We start from the raw sequence: 20,652 nt of genomic DNA on the forward strand, positions 1-20,652 counted from the left end.
AAGCCCACATCTTCAGGAATTCCTATTAATTGACAATTCAAACAGTGTAAGGAACATAGGGGTTATGTAACTTTAAAGTTCAGCACAAGATAAGTGTTGCTTTGCTCATAAAATTGAGGTGGTTTTGCACACTGTTGGCTGGTAAGTTTTTTATGTGAAATCAGTAACAACTATTGAAGTTTTGTGGTGGAAGAATTAGGCTCTGGATTTTTACTTTTCTGTAATTTGCTTTAGCTCCCATACATTAATTGCAAAAGCTTTTTAATGTGTAGAATACAGTAACACTTATTAAGGAGCTGTTTGCAACTCTCAACAGATTACATTCCAGTTCATTGCAACATTTTCTACTTTGGTGCCTTTAGTAGATTGTTCATCTGTTTTGCAAGAAAGAGATGATCTTTCAGAGGTAAGAGCGCTGTGCCCTCACTTTGCTATTTCATTTCTAGCACTGTAATAATCGCTTCAGAACTGTAACAGGTTTGCTATACTCATTTATACATAAAATTATGTTAAACAAAAATAAACCCAAAGATGTGGATTATGTTTGTTTCTGGATAGTGTGGTGGAGCTGACATCAGCGTGCAAATTGACCAGGTATTCTTAGCATTGCTTCTTACTGATAAGTTGTTGTAGAGATAATGTTAAATTGAAACGATCTGATATTTTTAAGTGGAAACTTAAACTCGGGTTTGACTCTGAGCTTGCCCTACTTGGAGTAGGACGTTGGTCTCCAGAGGTCCCTTGCTGTGTACATTTTTCTGAGCCTAATAAAATAGGAGCTTGGTTAGCATTACATTTTCGAAACTTCTTGTCACCATCAAACATTAAGGTAACAATAAAGGAAGAAAAAAAAGGCAGATGAGTACAGTGTTGTTGTAAGATGTGTATGACTCATTTCTAGTTTCAAACTAGTCCGGCTTAGAGGGAGGTAAAAGGTAACTCATTGATTGGCTGGGGCACTGGAAGGAGTTTGGTCTCCTGTCGAAACTTAGTGTGTTAAAAACCAAATCAAATCAAAACAAAACAAATCCACAAAATTATTTGTATTTATTTTTCAAAAAACAAATCCAGTCTTTAATCTTTTCAGGGCTGGTTTCCTCCTATGGGAAATAATTTAATGCACTTGCTCCTCTTTAAAGTGTTATATTTTCTGGTTATCCAGAAAATAATGCTCTAACTTCATCTTTAGTTTAAAAAAGACAATACTACTACGTTTTCTTATGTAAGATCTATAATTTTTGGTTCTTAATGTTATGTCTTCTAAAATTGGGTGGTTGCATATAGCAATATTTCAAGAGGTTAGTTCACCAAGTATTGTTCTTGCATTTATGTTAATTTATGTTAATTTCTGGTTATCCTAACCGGAAAATATCTTAAGCAGTGCTAGAAGACCCTTTGTGTAGCTCAGGGAGCAGCTGGTGGCTACAGACCACACGAATTCTGAAGACTCAGCTACTGAAGAAGGTTAATTTTATTGCCCCAAAGCTGCGACACTCAATAATTGACAGAGGAGTTTAATATAAACCTGTTAGCAGAGCCAAGAAAACATCAGAGTTGAGGCATGTGGCGTACTCGAGATTATTCAAACTTGGATGGGAAATGCACTGTAGTCTATGTAATTCAAAAATTGGAAGTGGTTTTGATGTAGTTAATATAGGAAGTAATATAGAGTTTGCTTAAGAAAAGCCAACCTGTTGTGCTTCTTTTGCATTGGAAAACTGTAGGTGGAAAGAGAATTGTGCTCTGCAACGGCTGAGTTTGAGGATTTTGTGCTGCAGTTTATGGATAGGTAAGTAAGCCAAGCCTAAGTGAAAGCTCAGCATGAAGAACTTAAAAATACTTTCAAGTTCTGCTTACTGACATCACACTGATTGTGTTTGTGCAGGTGTTTTGGGCTTATAGAGAGCAGCACGCTGGAACAAACCAGAGAGGAGACCGAAACTGAGAAAATGACTCATCTGGAGAGTCTGGTGGAATTAGGGCTCTCTTCTACTTTTAGCACAATCCTTACTCAGTGTTCTAAGGATATCTTTAAGGTATGTGGAACATGGGCTTAATCTTCTGTTGCGAATGACTGGTGCATTCAGATTCCTCCTTCCTTCGGTGTCCTGTTATGAATGTTTGACCAAGGAAGGGGCTGATGGGAGGGAAGTTTAGGACTTTGGGTCAATTTGGTTTATGATTTTTATATACATCAGTACAGAGCTCTTAAGGTCTCGGTGCTCTCTTGCCAACTGATGATAAACATTAGGAGAAGTCATTCTAACAGCTTATTTTATCACTTTATTTGCTGTTACAGTCTGTTACTATAACCAAGTGTTGCAATAAATAAGAAGAAAAAGTGAAAATGTGCAAACTGAAACTATTTTGCCAAAGCTTTTGTCATTGCTACTTGTGTAGCAGCCTTTATTCTGCTGCTCAAGGCAATAGTTACTATTCACCTAAGTTTTAATCTCTCTATTCTGTAGTATTGTCAGCTTTAATTGTGATGGTAGTTACATTTTACTCAGCTTTAGGAATTCCGCAGAGCTGCTTTCTATGTCTCTCTATTCTGATTTTTGAAATGTGAATCTGGGTTGCAGTCTTCTCTTCTAAAACAATATTATGTAGAGATGCTGCCTTCTGTGTAACATCAACCATTTGATGATACCTAGTTTTTTTAAAGAAAAAAAGTAACCTCCATCTTTTTGTGCTCATTTTAGGTTGCCTTGGAGAAGGTCTTTAACTTTGCTGTTTCAAATATATTTGAGACGAGAGTTGCTGGGCGAATGGTTGCTGACATGTGCCGAGCTGCAGTAAAAGTGAGAGAAAATGCTCTAACTTCATCTTTAGTTTAAAAAAGACAATACTACTACGTTTTCTTATGTAAGATCTATAATTTTTCGTGTAAATACAAGTGGTTCTTAATGTTATGTCTTCTAAAATTGGGTGGTTGCATATAGCAATATTTCAAGAGGTGAATTCACCAAGTGTTGTTCTTGCATTTATGTTAAATTTAGCTTTTAATGAGTTTTTAAAAATCATGAAGCCAGACAAGCTCTGGATTGAATCGGAGTTGAGATACAATCTGTTCTTCTCTCCTTTTCAATAAAGTTGTTAGAAGATTTTTATCAGTGTGCACTGAGATCTAAAAGGCATCTTTGTATTTTTAATGTGCTTTTTACACTGCCGTTTCCAGTGCCGCCCCGAGGAATCCTTGAAGCTGTTTGTACCGCACTGCTGCAATGTTATAACTCACCTCACAGTCAGTAAGTTTATAGGATTTCTGGTGTTGCTGGCTTTGCTTTGGTTTGGGTTGACTTTTGTTAAACATGGAGATAATCCTTAAAACTTGCATGCTTTCCCAATAATGGGAAATTCATTCTATCCAGTATTTCTTCTAAAAAGACAAACCAACCACTATTTATATGTAATTTTACAACAGAACTCTATCAAACTACAGGAGCATGCTGCTTTAAACACGTGGCAGTGAAAAATGTCTCCAGACATTCCTCAGTTTTTCAAAGAGCTTTCAAGATGTTACACTGGCTACAGTAGCTTCCAGTTGGACCTGGTGTAATACAATGGGTTGGGAGTAAACTTTGGGGTGCAAGCATCTGCTTGATGACTTGGGGTGTTTGGCGAAGTTGGCTGCAGCAGAGTGACAGCAGTGTTTGTCGCTTGTTCTTCTAGATGATGATGTTTTACATGACGAAGAACTAGATAAGGAGCTGCTTTGGAACCTTCAGCTTTTGTCAGAGGTATTGCAAAGTGCTCTCCCCGTGCGTGTTTATCATTGGATCCCGTTTGGTGCCCCTGAAAGCAGAAGAAATTAAACTTCTGCTGTTAAAACGAAGTAAATGTTGTAGGAATGACATTGCGTAACGTATTTTTCTTATCTAGTTTTAAATGGGGCATAAGCGGCTGCTGTTTGAAGAAAATAAACATATGGTGTGTATGTGGAAAACATATTCAAGTGTTTAATACAAACAATTATTGAGGGATACATGCAGGGAAAAAAAATGAGATGCTTTGGGTAAAGGTAAATATTTTTAAATGAATCTCAAAATATATATGAGTGTGGCCAGAAAATTTTGGGCAGGATCAAGAAGCAGTTTGTAGGTGTTAGTGCAGCTTTTCCAGCGGTGGCAGTTGTAGCTGGGGTGCAGGGTCAGTGTGGAAGGTGGATTCAGCGCGGGGTGCAGAAGGAAGCTCGGTCCAGGCGGGCTGAGCGCTGTCACCCTCTCTGTTCCTCCGCAGCAAAGCCAGTTCCGTTGACCTTTGGAATGTTTGTCTTTCCTATCAGATCACTCGAGTGGATGGCAAGAAGTTGCTACCGTACAGGGAGCAGCTTGGGAAGATACTGCAGCGAACCCTCCACCTAACCTGTAAGCAGGGTTACATTCTGTCTTGTAACCTACTGCACCACCTTCTTCGTTCTGCTACACTTATCTACCCCACAGAGTACTGCAGTGTGCCAGGTGGCTTTGACAAGCCTCTTTCTGAATACTTTCCTATCAAGGCAAGGATTTTCATTTATTTAGGATTAGAGGATTTGACTTGCTTTTTTTTTTTTAAAAAAAAACAATCATACACTATATGATTTGGTTTTATTTGGAGATTTCTGAACATAGGCAGCAGCAATGGAAAGTGTAATTGAAAGATGCTTTGGGCTTTGAAACATATGGCAAATTACATGTTACTTTAGATTATGGTGATAGCAAAAAATGGATACCGACTCTCGTTTTGCATAGCTTTATAGCATGACATGTTGGGGTTTTATGATGGGGGTTTTACAATGATTGCATGACTACAATAAGCAAGAGTGCCTGCTCGTGATTCTTAATCTTGTAATATATTATGCGTTTAATTAAGACATGAAGTACACCGGTATAAAGAATTAAGTTTAGCAGGAGAATTTTGCTGTTTGCTTTAACTTAAATATCCAGTCATAAGAAGCGTTGTTGCACTGGGACAAACTTGGTCTTTCATCTGCTTTTGTGGCTGAGAGCTGCAGCCTCTCCGTGTTCCTCTTCCTGTCGATGTGGTTGTCATCTGGCACAAGCGGTGGCGTGTGCCTGGAAAAACGGGTTCATCAGTGCACAACAACTGCCAGAAAGGGGATATGGTGGTTTCCAGGTAGCAGCATAACAGACGAACAGTGATTCTACACTCAGCTTCTGATAAAATGAAAGCAGAAGTGGCAATATTACAAACTACTGAACCATCAAAAGTGATACACTTAGGCTGCTGTTAAGACTTGGAGGTCAGTTCACCAGCATTACAGGTGAACAGTGCAGCAGTTTCCAAGTGCCCTATTTGTATTTAAAGCTGCATTTTGCTGCAAAGTGTTCTTTTACCTAACTTCACAACCACAGACAATCTAATTCTTGTTTTATGAACTTTTGGGAAGATCAAGTTGGACCAGATACTCATTTAACAAACAAATCTTAATTAAATGCCCCAACACAAAAATAGATTTATTTTTTTAATTTGTCCTCTGAAATTGACAAAAAAAATTACAATGAACAGATGGTGAAGCTTTGTATCCAATTACCATGTAAAATTGGACAAAGGAAATGGAAAGCAGTAGCTAGTTCATGTGTTTGGGTTTTTTTAGTAATATTAAATGCTATGTTTTTAAAATAGAAAATTTGGTTCCTATTTTGATTAACACGGGATGTCTTTATTTGCTCTAGGACTGGGGTAAGCCAGGTGACCTGTGGAACTTGGACATCCAGTGGCACGTTCCTTCGTCTGAGGAAATAAACTTCGCTTTTTATTTGCTGGATACTTTTCTTCAGCCCGAGCTCAGCAGGCTGGAGCACTATGCAGCCGGCCAACTAGACATGTCCAGGTTCGTGCTCATACAGAACATGGAGAAGGTGCATTTGTGGCAGGGTTAAGTAGTTATTGCCAATCACACTGGCGCTACAAAAATGAAGGAGTAAAATACTGTAATGTTACACCGTCTTCAAGATTATTCCAAATGTCTCTCCAAGATTTTTAACTCTTAAGAGTACATGGAGCTTGGAAGTGCAGTTCATAAAATGGATAACATATTATTTTGAAAATAATAACTTGTTAAAAATAATCTCAAGGCACCATATTGGTATAAAGACTTTTTCTGTTCTGAAAGGTTTTTTTAATCCATACCACAAGTTACGTTTCCATGTAACTGTAGTCAGCAATAAACAAAGCTCTTTCTCTAGACTCTTGTTACTTGGGCACAGCCATTTGTGTTCCTGAGCTGTGACGTGGAACACAGAACCGTTTTGGCTTGGAAATGTGCCTCTCTGCTTCCTTCAGCAATTCAGGACATAGTGTGGCCCTGCAGCGAGTGGCAGCGTTGCAAATGAAGAGGTGTTTTCATAACAAATGGGAATGGGGCAAGAATACCCTCGCCCAGCCTTGTGAAACTCTGCTGCTGTGAAACTGGCTTCATATGATAGTTCCCCAAGCACAAGATAACCGCAAGTTTAGTATGTGCTGAAGCATTTTACAGTATCAGATGGCTAAAGCTGTTCACAGGCATGACATCTTGAACATTCTGTGTTTCTTATGTTAAAACTTCACGTCCTTGACGCTATATATACTCATGTGCCGTTGTACCTCGTGCTGTAAGATCCTGCCCTACAGAAAACAGGCCGTGGTGTGTCAGACTCAAATGATTTTTCTGTCTGATCAATTCCTATCTTTTTATTTTAATCTGAAAAAGAGAATATACACTTGACAAACCAACACCACCAAACTGCAATCGGAACGCATACTTAGACTAAAAAAAGAGAAGGATGTGCTAAAACCTCTAAAAAACCTCTAAAACCTCAGCAAAAAACATGCTTTATCATTTGTGTGTCTTCAAGCCTTTAGCAGATAAGTAATCAGGTTTTCTTTTTTGTTTAAGAGATGATGTGCAGCAGTGTCTTGCTATCGTGCATAACTGCTTGATTGGATCGGGGAACATTCTGCCTCCTCTGCAAGGAGAAAGGGTGGCTCACCTGTAAGTAAACCCTAATGTCTGGCATGTAATTTAACTTGTTAAAATGAATTAAACGTCAGTGAAAGTCACATAGTCAATGATTTCCGTAACGTGTAGTAATCCTTGGTTTGTTTTCGTATAGGGTTCCAAGTCTGGTGTCTTTGGAAGAGACAAAACTGTACACTGGTGTTGAATATGGTAAGTATAAGGCAAAAAATGATGTGTGTGAACCTATAAAAATCTTGCGAGTGGATAAAAAGAAGGCCCTGTGAGAGAACTGCCCTTAAATATCACAGGATGGTTGTTTTTACAATAGGCCATACTGCCACTTGTGAAAAATCTGCTCCAGCTTTCCACTGACCTGCTTATCTAGAAATTGCTTTTTATACTACTGTATAATAAAGATAAAAATGTTTCCTTTTTTTTTTAGATCTATCAAGAGAGAATTATCGAGAAACAATTGCAAGAGTTACAAGGAAATTGCTGCGTAAGTTCAGCCACTCCTCCTCTATCTAAAGCGCTGTGTTTTGTTGTGCTTTCAAGTGTAACTTCATCCATCAGAAACTTGTTTCATTTACTTTGCCTAAATCCTTGAATTTAAGCTTTGTAGAACTAAAACTATTGTTAATTTTTAAAGCTCTTTTCCTGTCTCATAATAAATTATTGTTCCTCCAATTGCAGGCTATATACTTGATAATTCAGAAGATGATACCAAGTCCTTATTTCTAATAATAAAGGTATATTTATAATTTGTAATACTTAACACAAGATTACTCATTTTGCAAAATACTCACTCTTTGTCATCACTTTTCTTCTACAGATTATTAGTGATGTTTTACAGTTCCAAGGGTCTCACAAACATGAGTTTGATTCACGGTGGAAAAGCTTCAATCTGGTGAAAAAGTCGATGGAGAACAGGGTCAGTGAGCTTTTTCTTTGTAAAACGTAATAGTTCCTAGTGTTCAGGAAGACTTTTGTCATGGTTTTGTTAACGTCCTCATCAGTTTTCATACATTTGATATCTAATTTCTTGATAAGAATGTTGTTTTGTACCTTTACTTGGAAATTTTATGACTAGATAGCTGAGCATTTCTTGGCATAGTGCTCTGGGACGTCTTTGGGCCCAGAGCTTCCTTTGGGCTTGCAGAGGAATAGCAAACAGAAAACTTCACCGGGGCAAAACATGGAGGTTGTCTGCCAAGAAGAATTTCGACACTAAATTTGCCTGTTTCTAGAAGAAAAAAAGGGCATGGGGAATTCAGTCAGAACAAATTGCTAATGTGAATGTTGAAATCTAAACCCAGTGATGTGTTTGATTACAGCTTCGAGGGAAGAAACAGCATATCCGGGCTTTGCTGATTGACAGAGTGATGTTGCAGCATGAGGTAATACTTAAATCCTCACCGACCATTTCACTGGAAATGTAACATTTGCTATGTTGCCGTATAGCAAAAGATGCAATAATCCCACGCTTGTGTTTCACATTTGTGAAATGTAAATGCAATCTGTCCTTTGTGTTTTCTCTGCAATTTAGCTGAGAACACTAACGATGGAAGGCTGTGAATATAAAACCTCCCACCAAGAGATGATCAGAGATCTTTTGTGTTTGTCCACAAGTTCATATGGCCAGGTAAGGAACAACCCCTTGTGAACCGGAATATATGGATTTTGTTTTGTTCATGCCTTCAAGTTTTGTTTTCAGGATCTTCACTTTTCAATTCATTTCGATGGCAACATGAAATCCTTAATCATTTGCAGTAGTTGCCTATTTTGGCGTAGTTTTTGCAATTTAAACTTAGTCCCTTCTTTGTTGAATAGGGAACTTAGAACTGAGTGGAGAGGTTGCCAGCTTAGGTTACAAATCTTCGATTTTTTGAGAGATTTAATTCGAGGCTTCTAAATAATAATTCAATTAAAAATGTCAATAAACATATAGCAGGTCGACACTATTTGGAATGCTAAATCTCCTTTCAGGAAGTAGCTGTGAGGGTGTCCTAGGTTTTAAAAATCTACAGAAAGAGCTTAGCAGTAGCTGGATTGGGCTTTAAAGAGCATTCTGCTAGTCTAGCTGTCCGATTTTCAAATGATCTGAAAGACACACTGAATGGTTTTGGCAACATAAAGAGTTTTCTTTAACTCTGTAGATGTTCTCAAGTAAATGATGGAAATAAGAAGTAGGTTTTTATGAATGACTGTGGGCAAGGGTGAGCCTGCTATTTACAATCTTTACGTATAATTGTGTTTCTGTGCACAAATACATGGTGTAAACTCTGTGCATAAGGGACTGAAATGGCTACGGGTGTGATTTTGTATAGTGTATATTTGTCTAGTAAGGTGTCTCTTCCCACAGGTCAGAAGTAAAGCTCAGCAGGCATTCTTCACAGCTCTGGGAACATACAACTTTTGTTGCAGAGATATCATTCCCTTGGTTTTGGAGTTCTTGCGTCCAGACCGGCAAGACGTCACTCAAAAGCAATTCAAAGTACTGTCTCATTAACTTTGTCTCATGTCTGTCTTTTGGAAGTGTTTTTATGGGCCACAGAAAGGCCAGGTGTGGTACTTGATCATTGAATAACCTCCTTTATAATGGAATTCAAAGAATCAATCAGCTGTTCTGTGCATCAATTAATTGGCAGGGCTTCCAATCTCATTAAAATGGTTCTTTAGCACAAAGAGAATCCTGTGAAAAATCTTCAGTATTTTGACAGAGGCCACATAGCTGAACATTTATGGTACATTTTAATTATATGGTAACGTGAAGATTAGTTTGTATTCTCTGTGGGTGCATGGTTATGTAGATAGCTGTCACTTACACGTGAACCACGCTTTGACTTTTTAAAATTGCGTCTTTCGTTTTACAGGGTGCCTTATATTGTCTCCTTGGAAATCACAGTGGAGTATGTTTGGCAAATCTCCATGACTGGGACTGTATTGCGCAGACCTGGCCAGCGATTGTTTCTTCTGGGCTTAGCAAAGCCATGTCCTTGGAAAAACCATCCATAGTCCGACTCTTTGATGACCTAGCAGAAAAGATCCATAGGCAGTATGAAACCATTGGGTTGGATTTTACAGTAAGTGGTGGGTTGCTTGGGGATAAAGTCTTGGATTCAGAGAGCATCTCCTTACATAAACGCTTGAGACTCATATTATCTAATGTTCTGATGTTATCACATTCTGATTTCTGTTACAAAGGAATGTAGACCTGTATTTTTAAAACTTGTCATTTGCTCCTCAGTCCCAAATCTTGACGTTCTCTATGGACAGGTTCCAGAGAAATGTGTTGAGATAGCCGTTCTGCTGCAGAAATCAGAACATCCCAGCTCAGACTTCAGGGGTCTCGGCTCAGAGGAGATTCAGTTAGGAATTCAGCGGCAGAAAGAAAAGAACGCTGAGGCTCTGCGGTACGTTAAACTTCCCTTCATACCAGCTTGCACTGCCTAATATTTACTCTACATTAGATTTTATCATCCCAAATTGCTAAGATGAATCTTAAGCTCAACAAATTCAGAATGTCCAAGGATTGTTGTGATGTATTTTCTCTACTGACTTGCAGCCTATCATTTCCTTCCTTCCTCCTCCTCTTGCCTGCCCTCCCAGTTTGTGCTGCGTTTGCTGCGTTGCCTTCACCCACCTTTCGTTGAGGAACTTTTATTCTATTTTGAAACAATTCTGTCACGGTGTTTGGTTGATGATTCCCTCTTTTCCCCTCAGAAACTATGAAAATCTGGTCAACATGTTGCTGGACTGTGTGGAACAAAGAAATCTGTAAGTCTCCCTTTCTGTCTATGAGAAATTTTGTGGGTGGCTCAGGGGTGGCTGCGTGAATAAATATCAATTGCATCAAAAAGTGCAGTTAGCGTGGCCAGAACTAAGCAATATTTTTCACCCTCAAAGGGTGAAAGGTTGCGTTACTGTTTCCTGGGTAAAGAAGTGAGTGGGTCTTGAGTTGATTTTCATTGGGAGCTTGATTTGTTGATATACGGTATCATCACACTTGGAGTTCAGCTTTGGCGTCCATTAGTTTGACCTATTATTTTTTTAATATTTGTTTGTTGTGGAGAAAAATAGCTCTGGTTCTGTCTGCATAACACTGACATCCAAACAGACTGAAATTGGTAACATAATGTTATGTTTAAGACCTCTGAAAGGATCCCCCTAGGGCTCTGTATTTTACGTTGAAATGCCAAGATCCAAAAGACACCGTTAACTGAAGATGTTTGATTGCGCTTCTGCGTTCCCAGAACATGGATGTTTCCCTAAATGACGTTTAAACTCGTTGACTATAGCAGTGGCATAGAGTATTACTTATATTAGTCCAAAACATATTTACATCATCTTAATCCATAGAATCATTTATATGCTAAAGCACTACATGCAACTCTGCTACTTACTGTCTGGTTTTAATATATATATATATTTTTAAATATTTTAGTCCCTGGAAGTTCGAGCACATAAGCATTGGGTTTCTGTCTCTGCTGCTGCGGGATGACAGGATCCTGCCTGTCCGGGCCATCAAGTTCTTTGTGCAGTGTCTCAACCACGATGCGATTGTAGTTCGGAAGGTAATAACGACGTAATTATCTCTGGTTTGTAACTCATGAGATTTTTGGATCAACGATGTGAGGTCTGCAGATGGTGAAAATGTGGAACATACCTGTTTGTTCTCATTTACTTCTGAATTTTGCAGAGTTTCTTGTGCAGAGATCTGCGTTTTCCATCTGCAGCTTCTTACTCGGAGGGAGCCATTTTCATGTTACGTTTGCACTGTTCACTCTGCTTGAAACCAATGACCACCTCTTTTTTTCTCCCCCTGAAAACGCTTTGTGGGGAGGTTTTTATGGGTTAGGAAGGTCACACTTAAGCCATGTTCTCCATCCCCTGAAATGAGTGAGATCGACTTCTTTTGGGGAATTCTCAGCCACTGGGGCGGTGAAGTTCACTGTCATTGTCACTGGCTTTTTAGGGCACTGAATAGCTGCCTTGAAATGTGTCTAATGAGATGATCAGAGAGACCTTTCTGTGTGGGATGGATCAAGGAATGCCCTTTTCTTCCTTGCAGGTGGCCATCTCGGCCGTGGCTGGGATCCTGAAGCAGCTGAAGAGAGCACACAAGAAAGTGCCCATCTGCCCTTATCAAATAAGTAGGTTTTATTTAATACGAGAAATAGCATAATATTAAATATCCTAAAATTTTTTAAAGCATATTTTTCTGGTTAAATTAAACATAGAATCACAAGCTTTTAATTTATCTCTGATTGTTAATGCCCTAAGCAAACAGAATAGGGAATATAATCGGTCAGTTTTTAGTTCGATGTTTTGTTCTTATTTTAAACCGTGTTATCCTTGCAAGTGTGTTTTAAGCCATTCACTTATTTGAAGTGAATCAAAGCTTCAGAGAAATGCTCATTCTCCTTTCAGAAAGCCTTGTAATTTGTGAGAATAATTTGTATACCTCCATTTTATTCATTTTAAAAAATCATTTTGAATGGCACATTTACATAAATTACTAAAGAAATCTCTTAGTGTTGCTTTTAATCTCCTAGGGCAAATCTCTGCACAGGTTTGACCGGGGGGGAGGGAGCCGTAAAAGCTCTTAGGAATCTTTGATTCAAAGTAAGTTGTGAGATTTGCTGGGGCAGATGATGTGAACAAATGCCTTTGGAAGCAGGCGGCAGCCCCAAGCCTCCCAGCATCCAGGCCGGCGACCGAGCGGACAACCAGTGGCTGCACTACGACAGTGGGCGGCTGCCCAAGACCAAGGAAGCTTGGGAGTCATGTTGTTTTGTGGAGAAAACGCACTGGGGGTACTACACCTGGCCCCGGTGAGTACGCACAGCCACCCGCAGGAAACAGCCTTTGCTTCACGGGTAGTATAGGCACATATTTCATACGGCTCTATAATTGCTGCTTTCACAATGAAATACGCATGTTTGCATTTTTTGCAGCTATAGAATTTTCAGAGTATTCTATCACTAATAATTCTGGATTGCTTGCTGGAGCAAAAGTTTATAGCAACAGACTTTGTTTTGTTGTTGTAAATTTTCTTTTCGGTTTTATTCTTCCGGAGTTGATGTTAAATCCTGTTTAACATAGAGAATATAGAAAATGATGGTAAGCTATATTTCACTTTGAAAATGTGTTACTTTTTTTCTAATATTCAGAACGATGACAGTTTATGCTCCAGCTGAGCATCAACCAAAGCTCGGGCGGAGGAGAGAGGAGCTGACAGAGGTGAGGCTTTCCGTTTCCTGGGCTCTTTCAATACTACTTCGCCTTGTTTTTAATATTTAATATTGTTTTAATATTTAATATTGTCCACAGATTGCTATGGAGATAATATGGAGATCAAATTGGCCTTGCTTGGTTTCAAACCAGGGTGGAGATAGAACTCAACTGTGCAGTTTTGTGTGGTTATTATCAGGTTTTTAACAAGCAATAAATTATAACTATTCTGAAACCTGAATCCCCACGAGACATTTTTATTCATATTTTTCTACTTCATTTTCACACTGACTGCGTTAGCGTGCAAGAAGAAATTCTTATTTTAATGTATTGCAGCTTCTCCGTCAGTGATGATGGAATAATTGTATTAATGAGCACTTTCTTATTCCCTTTGAAATCTTTATCAGGGTTTAGAACAAGGTAATTACTGACAGTGGGAATAGCTACTTTGTAGGGGTTGTGCTAGCGGAAGCAAAGACAATCCAAAGCCTTGCAAAACATTACCCAATATTCATTATAAAGTGAGGAGGGAAATGGATAACCAGGCATGATTTTTGCCAAGGATAGAATGAAAATGCAAAATGGGACTTGGAAAGGTCGGGATATCACTGTGCCGATCAAGCACCTCAAAGCTAATCTCTTTTTCTTTCTTTTTCTTGTTACAGGCAGAACAAATTATATATGATCACTTTTCAGACCCCAAGTTTGTTGAGCAGTTAATCAAATTTTTGTCGTTAGAAGATAGGAAAGGAAAAGACAAATTTAATCCTCGCAGATTTTGCCTCTTCAAGGTAACTGGAGTTCAGTAACTAAATCACTTCCGTTTTGTAGATAATTGTCACCACGCTTTACTTGGCTTTTCCCCACACTGTTGCAAAATGTTGATTTTTTTAAAAGGAATGCTGCTGTGATTAATGCTATTAATCCTCTCTTTTCAATAACTACTTAGGGAAACATATATTTAGAGTACATAGGACACTTGTATATAATTCTGTTACAAAAGCAAAGTAATTTCTCTTTCTGCCTGTTCAAATCTCAAGCACTTTGCGATCTTCTGGCGTTCTTACGAAGCCAATGAATCAGCTGGATAACCGATGATTACTGAAGATGCTTTCCCATCTTGTTTTGCAGGGCCTTTTCCGAAACTTCGACGACGCCTTCGTGCCGGTGCTGCAGCCCCACTTGGAGCAGCTGGTGGCCGACTCCCACGAGAGCACCCAGAGATGCGTGGCGGAAATTATAGCTGGGTTAATCCGGGGCTCGAAGCACTGGACCTTTGAGAAGGTGCTCAAGTGGTATTTTTGAGCCGTTCATAGAAGTTAAGGAATGAGTTTGCATTATTAAGCATATAAAATGCATGAAGTTAAGGGCTTTTAATGTGTCCACTACGTCCAAGAAAGGACTGGAAGATGTTGCAACTCTTAGCGCTTCGTTGCCAAACTTTGAGCACCATTCACAGCTTGGTTTGGTGCCCATGTAATACCAGGCGTTTTTAAAATGCTTCAAGATTAAAACCAGTTTGCTGGTAAGGAGATAGATAGCAAAGCAGACATGGTTTATAACTTCCAATTGGAATAAGTGCTTGTGCCCACCTCAGACTATTACATCTTTATTTAGTCTAGACCTAGCTGTCTAGATTATCTTGAACTGAATTTCTGTGCTGAAAGTAATGCTGGGAGAATCAGATCCTTAAGGAAAAAAAAGAAACTTGAAAATTGGAGGAGAGACCTTGTGGTAGACAAGACTGCTGTCCTACCAAGAGCGAGCTGTATGCCGCCTCTGATACGATTGTCCTTAAATCACCAGGAAAATGGTGTGTACGTAGTCCACGGTTTCTAAACGCCTTGTAAACATAATTAAAAGGATTCCTGAAATCTTACCTGTGAAAGTATTTATTTCCTTTTATAAATACCATAGCATAGCTGCTTCCAGAGTCGGTATTGGTTTCCACGATTTGATAAGACGGGAGGATTTGGGTTCACAGAGGTTAGACATTCATTTTATCCCTAAATAGACAAATCTTTCACCTTTTTACTGAGCAGGTGGAAAAACTTTGGCAGCTTCTGTGTCCGTTGCTTCGAACAGCTTTATCTAACATCACAGTGGAAACCTATAACGACTGGGGCACGTGCATCGCAACCTCCTGTGTAAGTACCTGTTGCAGATAATATGTAGATAAGAGCTTTACGAACAGGGGTATTTGAGTATATTTTATCAGCTAAAACTGAAAACTGTAAACACGGTATAAAAATAACATCCATTTAAAATGTCATAGCTTTTTTGGGAATTTTGTTCTGCTCTTGGCAGACATAGAAAACATTTTTAGAAAGAAAATAAAGCATCTTAGATCAGTAATTCTTTGGAATCACTCAGCAAAATTCAACTTTCAGCCAGAACCATGGCAATTAGCAAAATTCAGATGTGATTCTTCATATATGTCAAAAATGAAGATAAAATTCCTTCTATTCTTATTGTATTTACCAAATCATTAAAACTGTGTACTTCCATTAGGTTCTCCTCCTATTGAGGTTCATTGTGAAAAGATATTTGACTTTGCACTTGCTTAATAGAATAAACCCAAGGGATGCAAATAAAATATCTGTCAGAACTTTCCTTGGTTATACATTATTTACATGTAAAAAATGCCCATTTTGCTTATATCTCCAATACCTGTTTATTTTCAGGAGAGCAGAGATCCCAGGAAACTGCACTGGTTATTTGAATTGCTGTTGGAATCTCCACTGAGTGGCGAAGGAGGGTCATTTGTAGATGCATGGTAAGATTAATTTTAATGGGTTTATTGTGAGCGAATAAAGGAGGAAATAAAGCACGGATAAAACATATTGAGAGCATGTTGTGCTGGTGTCGTTTGTAGCCGACTGTACGTGCTGCAAGGCGGGCTGGCGCAGCAGGAGTGGCGGGTGCCGGAGCTGCTGCACCGGCTGCTCAAATACCTGGAACCCAAGCTCACGCAGGTTTACAAGAACGTCCGAGAGAGAATAGGAAGGTCAGTGCTCTCTTCTGCACCTTGCTTTTTGTTTTCCTCTTTTTATTTGGGTAACGGAGTATCTAAATGATTGTGCTGACATGGCGACTGCTTATCTCTGTGTGCCAACACTGGTAATAGAAATTAGGTAAATTATTGTTATTAGACTTGGTGCAGAAACTTCAGCTCTTAAAAAAAACAGAAAAACACACCCCCCCAAAACCAAACCAAACCACCCCACCTTACTGCAGCTAAGCCCTAATAAGCCATGAGTATACAGTGAACCTTTTAGAGAACATCTCAGTGACTTAAGAACTAGTTGCAGATCTGTTTGAAGGAGAGAGGGGTTGTAGCTTAGTGGTGGTTGTAGCTTAGTGGTGGTTGTAGCTTAGTGGTGGTTGTAGCTTAGTGGTGGTTGTAGCTTAGTGGTGTAGCTAACCCTGCTTGATTCAAATATCTACAAAGAGGGTATTTGGAAAACATTTGTCTTTAAATAACTTTGAAGTGAAGAGGGAAATTCAGCTCCAAAGTTCAACAGATGGATCTCAGATCCCTTTGAGCTGTGTTCTCTAGGCAGTAGTCATATTAACTGTATGTTCTTGCTTGCTTTGTTTGCTTTTTTTAGTGTTTTGACCTACATATTCATGATAGATGTTGCCTTGCCAAATACTGCTGCAACTAAATCTCCTCGTGTCCATGAATTTACTACCCGGATACTTGAAAATCTGAAACCTCTCATGGAAGCAGATGAAGAAATTCAGAATCACGTTATGGAAGAGAATGGAGTTGGTGAACAAGATGAGCGAACTCAGGGCATTAAACTCTTAAAAACTAGTGAGTTACTTAATGAGTTAAGAAATTGGGGGCGGAGGGTGTATTTTAGGGGGTGGTGATTGAAGTCTGCAAATCATACAGTTACAGTACGTAATTTCACCTCTCAGATCTGTGCTGTAACAAGGCTGAGGTTTATAAAGCCACCTTTACAAGGTCAAACTTTACTGGCTTTTATCTTCCTAATCAGTGGTCGTTTCTCTTTGTGCAAACAGTTCTGAAGTGGTTGATGGCAAGCGCAGGACGGTCCTTCTCTACCGCTGTCACTGAGCAACTCCAGCTTCTGCCCTTATTTTTCAAGGTATGTGCTTTGATGGCTGCTTTATTAGTCATGTTTGATTTTAAAAAGCCTTCTATATATAAAGCAAAATCATAAGGGACTTTTAAAATAAAAAGCAACCCAATAATGGTGATAAAAGCATGCATGCTGAGGAGGTCAAATGGGGGTTTTTGTGCTTATGTATGTTTAGGGTTGGTAATCCAGCCTGTGAAATGGTTTTCTGACAGTAATCACTTGTAGGTGAATGTGTACATGTGCAATTTGGGAGGAAAAATGTTTTTAATTCATGGTGGAGGAAAAAGTGTTTAATTAATGTGTGTATATGTTGTTTCTGTTCTGATGCTGTAGTTGTTTTCTTTAGTTCCGTGACTATATAACTCTTCCCAAATGGTGCTACGGATCTTGTTTTTCCTGGCACCTCTGGTCCCTGCATTCTTTTATGAAGCCGCATATCTGCATTAACACACATCTGCACGCTCCAGAGCCCGTGTCTTTATAGAAACAGCAGTCAGATATCCCACAGTAACGTGTGTGACCACAAAATAAAGGTTTACTTATGTGAAACTGAACTCGAAATACTTGCAATACTTTCTTTCAGGATTTTGCAGTTAGCAATGCTTGTTTACTAACACCAGCCCTTTCCCTGCCCCCTTCTTTGATCTTGTTCTATAGATTGCACCGGTAGAAAATGACAATAGCTACGATGAGCTCAAAAGAGATGCGAAGATGTGTTTGTCCTTAATGTCTCAGGGTTTGCTGTATCCTCAGCAAGTGCCTTTGGTACTTCAGGTGCTAAAACAAGTGAGTATGGGCTCCGAACAGCTCAAAGCTTCTTGTTACCCACTGCACTCCGTGCTTTGTTGGGTTTTTTTAAAGATTTTACAGTAGTTGTGATTTGAAGAGAAAGAAAATAATTTTAGAAGTGTTTTGAAACGTTCTTAGTAAATGTATTTTGGTTTGTTTCCTACTTCCAAACATTTAAACAATTTGTATCTTGACAAGAAATTGAACAATATTTTAATAAATTAAAATGTAGTTCCTCAGTGGATCAGTTTGAGCCAAACGTGTCTCCTCATGAGCATAACGATTCCAAATCAGTCTCAAAATGAGTCGCCGCCTAAAGAACTGCCCTTGAATCTCTGCTTTTTCATACTTGTACAGTGTATTTATCAACTGCTACTGCTTTCTGAAAAGCTACACCAGTGAAAATGCATGTGTATTTACTCCAGAATAATGGAGTTCCTGGTTTATTTATATCTATGGCTGATGTCAGAAGTCAATCAAAGGGAGAAACTTGCCAGCTTCCTTTTACCCTATTGGGTACCTGTTAAATAACAGTACACTTTGCAAGTTCAGCCTCTAATAAATTATCATTTAAATAAGAAATGTGTGCTTTGGAAATTGAAGAGTGTATGAAACAAAAATACCTGAGTAAGGGTAGTTATTTGCAACTGTCCCCCAAAGCTTTTTGTGAAACACTGTGAGCTTTACATCAGGCAGCTGCTTTCTTTCACATTCTTCTGTTCTCATAGTTCATTTCAATGTTCTCTTGCAGACAGCAAGAAGCAATTCTTGGCATGCTCGCTATACCGTGCTAACCTACCTCCAGACCACGGTGTTCTACAACCTCTTCATCTTTCTCAACAACGAAGCGGCTGTCAAGGACATCAGGTGGTTGGTTATAAAACTGCTGGAAGACGAGCAGCTCGAGGCAAGTGACGCCCGTTCTGAATTGCCTGCGTTCACACCACTGCTCGCTTGCCCTTGTGTTTTGTGGAAACACTACCGGTTCTAAAGTAACACAGCAAGTATTCCTAGCTTAGCATTCTTCCTATTTTGAAAACATCACTAGCTTAGGAGAACTTATTTCTTATTCCATTTTTTCTTTTAATATTCCATTCCGGGAAAACAGCTGTTTGGAAAATACTTCATTAGTGATTTTGAAAAGTTCCATTGTTCCTACTTTTTCAACAGAGTGGAACGTTGCTTTGTTTCATTCTTCATTTAAGCACAGCTGGAATAGGGATATTATCATTTTACTGTAAATATCAGCACAGCTGTTGGTAGAAAATTCAGTTTCAACAAGGTAAAAGGCCTTCCTATGTGAAAACAGTATAAACCCACTCTTTATTACTCTTGGTCTTCCTGTTTAATCATATCAGCTTCTTAATGACAAAAATACTTTTTTTTTAACACATCCAGCCCACAAAGGAAGTATTTCTTTAGTTATAAGTAGATTTTTCTTAGCTGTGTGAAAGATGCGTGCATAATAGGACGGAGTTGTCTAGCAGCTGCTGTTACTAATGGTGATAAAAAGATCATAGTTAGTGAGCTTGCTTGTCAGTCTGACAAGTTTTTGTACGTGTCTTGAGCTGGTGCTACTTGAGCACATAAAATACAGGAGATAAAACCCCAACTGTGGTACCTGTGCTGCTGAGGATCCATGTACACAGGATGCTCTTGGAAGTGCCATTGGGACCATAAGCTTGTGCTTGGGAAAAATAAATGAAATGGTGTCTGATGTGAATCACTGAGTCTCGTCTGTCAGGCTTCCAAAAGCTGGGGGGAATCAGGAAAGTGTTTCATTCTGTGTCGCTGATTTACAGAACTGAAGGTTTGTGTTAGATGATGTGATTAAGTACGTCTGATGTTCCATCCCAGTGAAGGACCTTCAGCGTTGCCCTCCAGTCTGTTCCATTCACCCCGCGCCGTCCTTTTCGCTGCTTCTGTGCTATTGGCGAACACAAAGGCAATCCTTCTTTGGGGTGCTTGGCTGCTGCTTTTGTTTCCAGGCCTCGTAGCCTCGTGTCATTTTGAAAAATACTTTTTATTCACTTCAGTACGATTTATCGAGTTACTTTAAACGCACAAAATTATTCTTCTGCACTACAGAGATGCAAATCAAAAAAGCTTGTCTATGTTCACAGCCACTTACAATCACGTTGTTACCATGGAAGCTTTTGCTTGTCTTTGACAAGTAGTCTTGTTTTCCTGATAATAATTGGCAAGATGCAGTATGTTGCAGAATAATTCCTATGTATTTTGTAATGCTGAATTTTAACCTGCGCTTTCAGTAGAATCCCCAGCTTTAAGGAGTACTTGGCGTCTTTACCCTGTGAAACTGAGATTTTGTTTCTTCATATAAAGATATATTTATAATTTGTATTGCTTATTTGGATACAAAGGTTCCAGGCCTAACGATTCTGCCCATCTTCTTTGCTGTAATATACAGTTTGCACTTCTAATATTGCTAATATTGCATCGCCATTGGCAAACTGCCTGGTCATTTTGGATGTTTTCATGTGTCAGGAGCCCCTTCCAAGAACTGCACTTGGGTTTTGCTTGTGCTCTTGAGTGGTTTTGTTCTGATATTGT

The 20,652-nt window shown here is 39.0% G+C and overlaps 1 protein-coding gene across 3 annotated transcripts in view; it reads left to right on the forward strand.

Annotated features, from left to right (window-relative positions):
- Positions 1-20,652, forward strand: part of PSME4 (proteasome activator subunit 4) — a 46,373-nt gene that overhangs the window by 20,079 nt on the left and 5,642 nt on the right. Inside the window, exons 12-43 of one of the 3 annotated variants that reach the window (XM_080341662.1) lie at positions 317-406; positions 1,725-1,789; positions 1,886-2,036; positions 2,703-2,801; positions 3,179-3,248; positions 3,673-3,740; positions 4,286-4,501; positions 5,679-5,836; positions 6,884-6,979; positions 7,101-7,156; positions 7,389-7,445; positions 7,640-7,695; positions 7,779-7,877; positions 8,281-8,343; positions 8,493-8,588; positions 9,309-9,440; positions 9,820-10,029; positions 10,223-10,359; positions 10,670-10,723; positions 11,391-11,520; positions 12,018-12,099; positions 12,624-12,780; positions 13,120-13,189; positions 13,846-13,971; positions 14,312-14,464; positions 15,223-15,327; positions 15,865-15,956; positions 16,056-16,187; positions 16,792-17,000; positions 17,213-17,298; positions 17,950-18,078; positions 18,833-18,988. In XM_080341662.1, the coding sequence (XP_080197788.1) occupies positions 317-406; positions 1,725-1,789; positions 1,886-2,036; positions 2,703-2,801; positions 3,179-3,248; positions 3,673-3,740; positions 4,286-4,501; positions 5,679-5,836; positions 6,884-6,979; positions 7,101-7,156; positions 7,389-7,445; positions 7,640-7,695; positions 7,779-7,877; positions 8,281-8,343; positions 8,493-8,588; positions 9,309-9,440; positions 9,820-10,029; positions 10,223-10,359; positions 10,670-10,723; positions 11,391-11,520; positions 12,018-12,099; positions 12,624-12,780; positions 13,120-13,189; positions 13,846-13,971; positions 14,312-14,464; positions 15,223-15,327; positions 15,865-15,956; positions 16,056-16,187; positions 16,792-17,000; positions 17,213-17,298; positions 17,950-18,078; positions 18,833-18,988 (3,600 nt within the window). The remainder of the gene's footprint in view (positions 1-316; positions 407-1,724; positions 1,790-1,885; positions 2,037-2,702; positions 2,802-3,178; positions 3,249-3,672; positions 3,741-4,285; positions 4,502-5,678; positions 5,837-6,883; positions 6,980-7,100; positions 7,157-7,388; positions 7,446-7,639; positions 7,696-7,778; positions 7,878-8,280; positions 8,344-8,492; positions 8,589-9,308; positions 9,441-9,819; positions 10,030-10,222; positions 10,360-10,669; positions 10,724-11,390; positions 11,521-12,017; positions 12,100-12,623; positions 12,781-13,119; positions 13,190-13,845; positions 13,972-14,311; positions 14,465-15,222; positions 15,328-15,864; positions 15,957-16,055; positions 16,188-16,791; positions 17,001-17,212; positions 17,299-17,949; positions 18,079-18,832; positions 18,989-20,652) is intronic. The other 2 variants (XM_080341663.1, XM_080341664.1) reach the window with 2 other exon arrangements.

The sequence above is a fragment of the Nesoenas mayeri genome, assembly GCF_963082525.1.
Source record: "Nesoenas mayeri genome assembly, chromosome: 3".
Lineage (NCBI taxonomy): Eukaryota > Metazoa > Chordata > Aves > Columbiformes > Columbidae > Nesoenas > Nesoenas mayeri.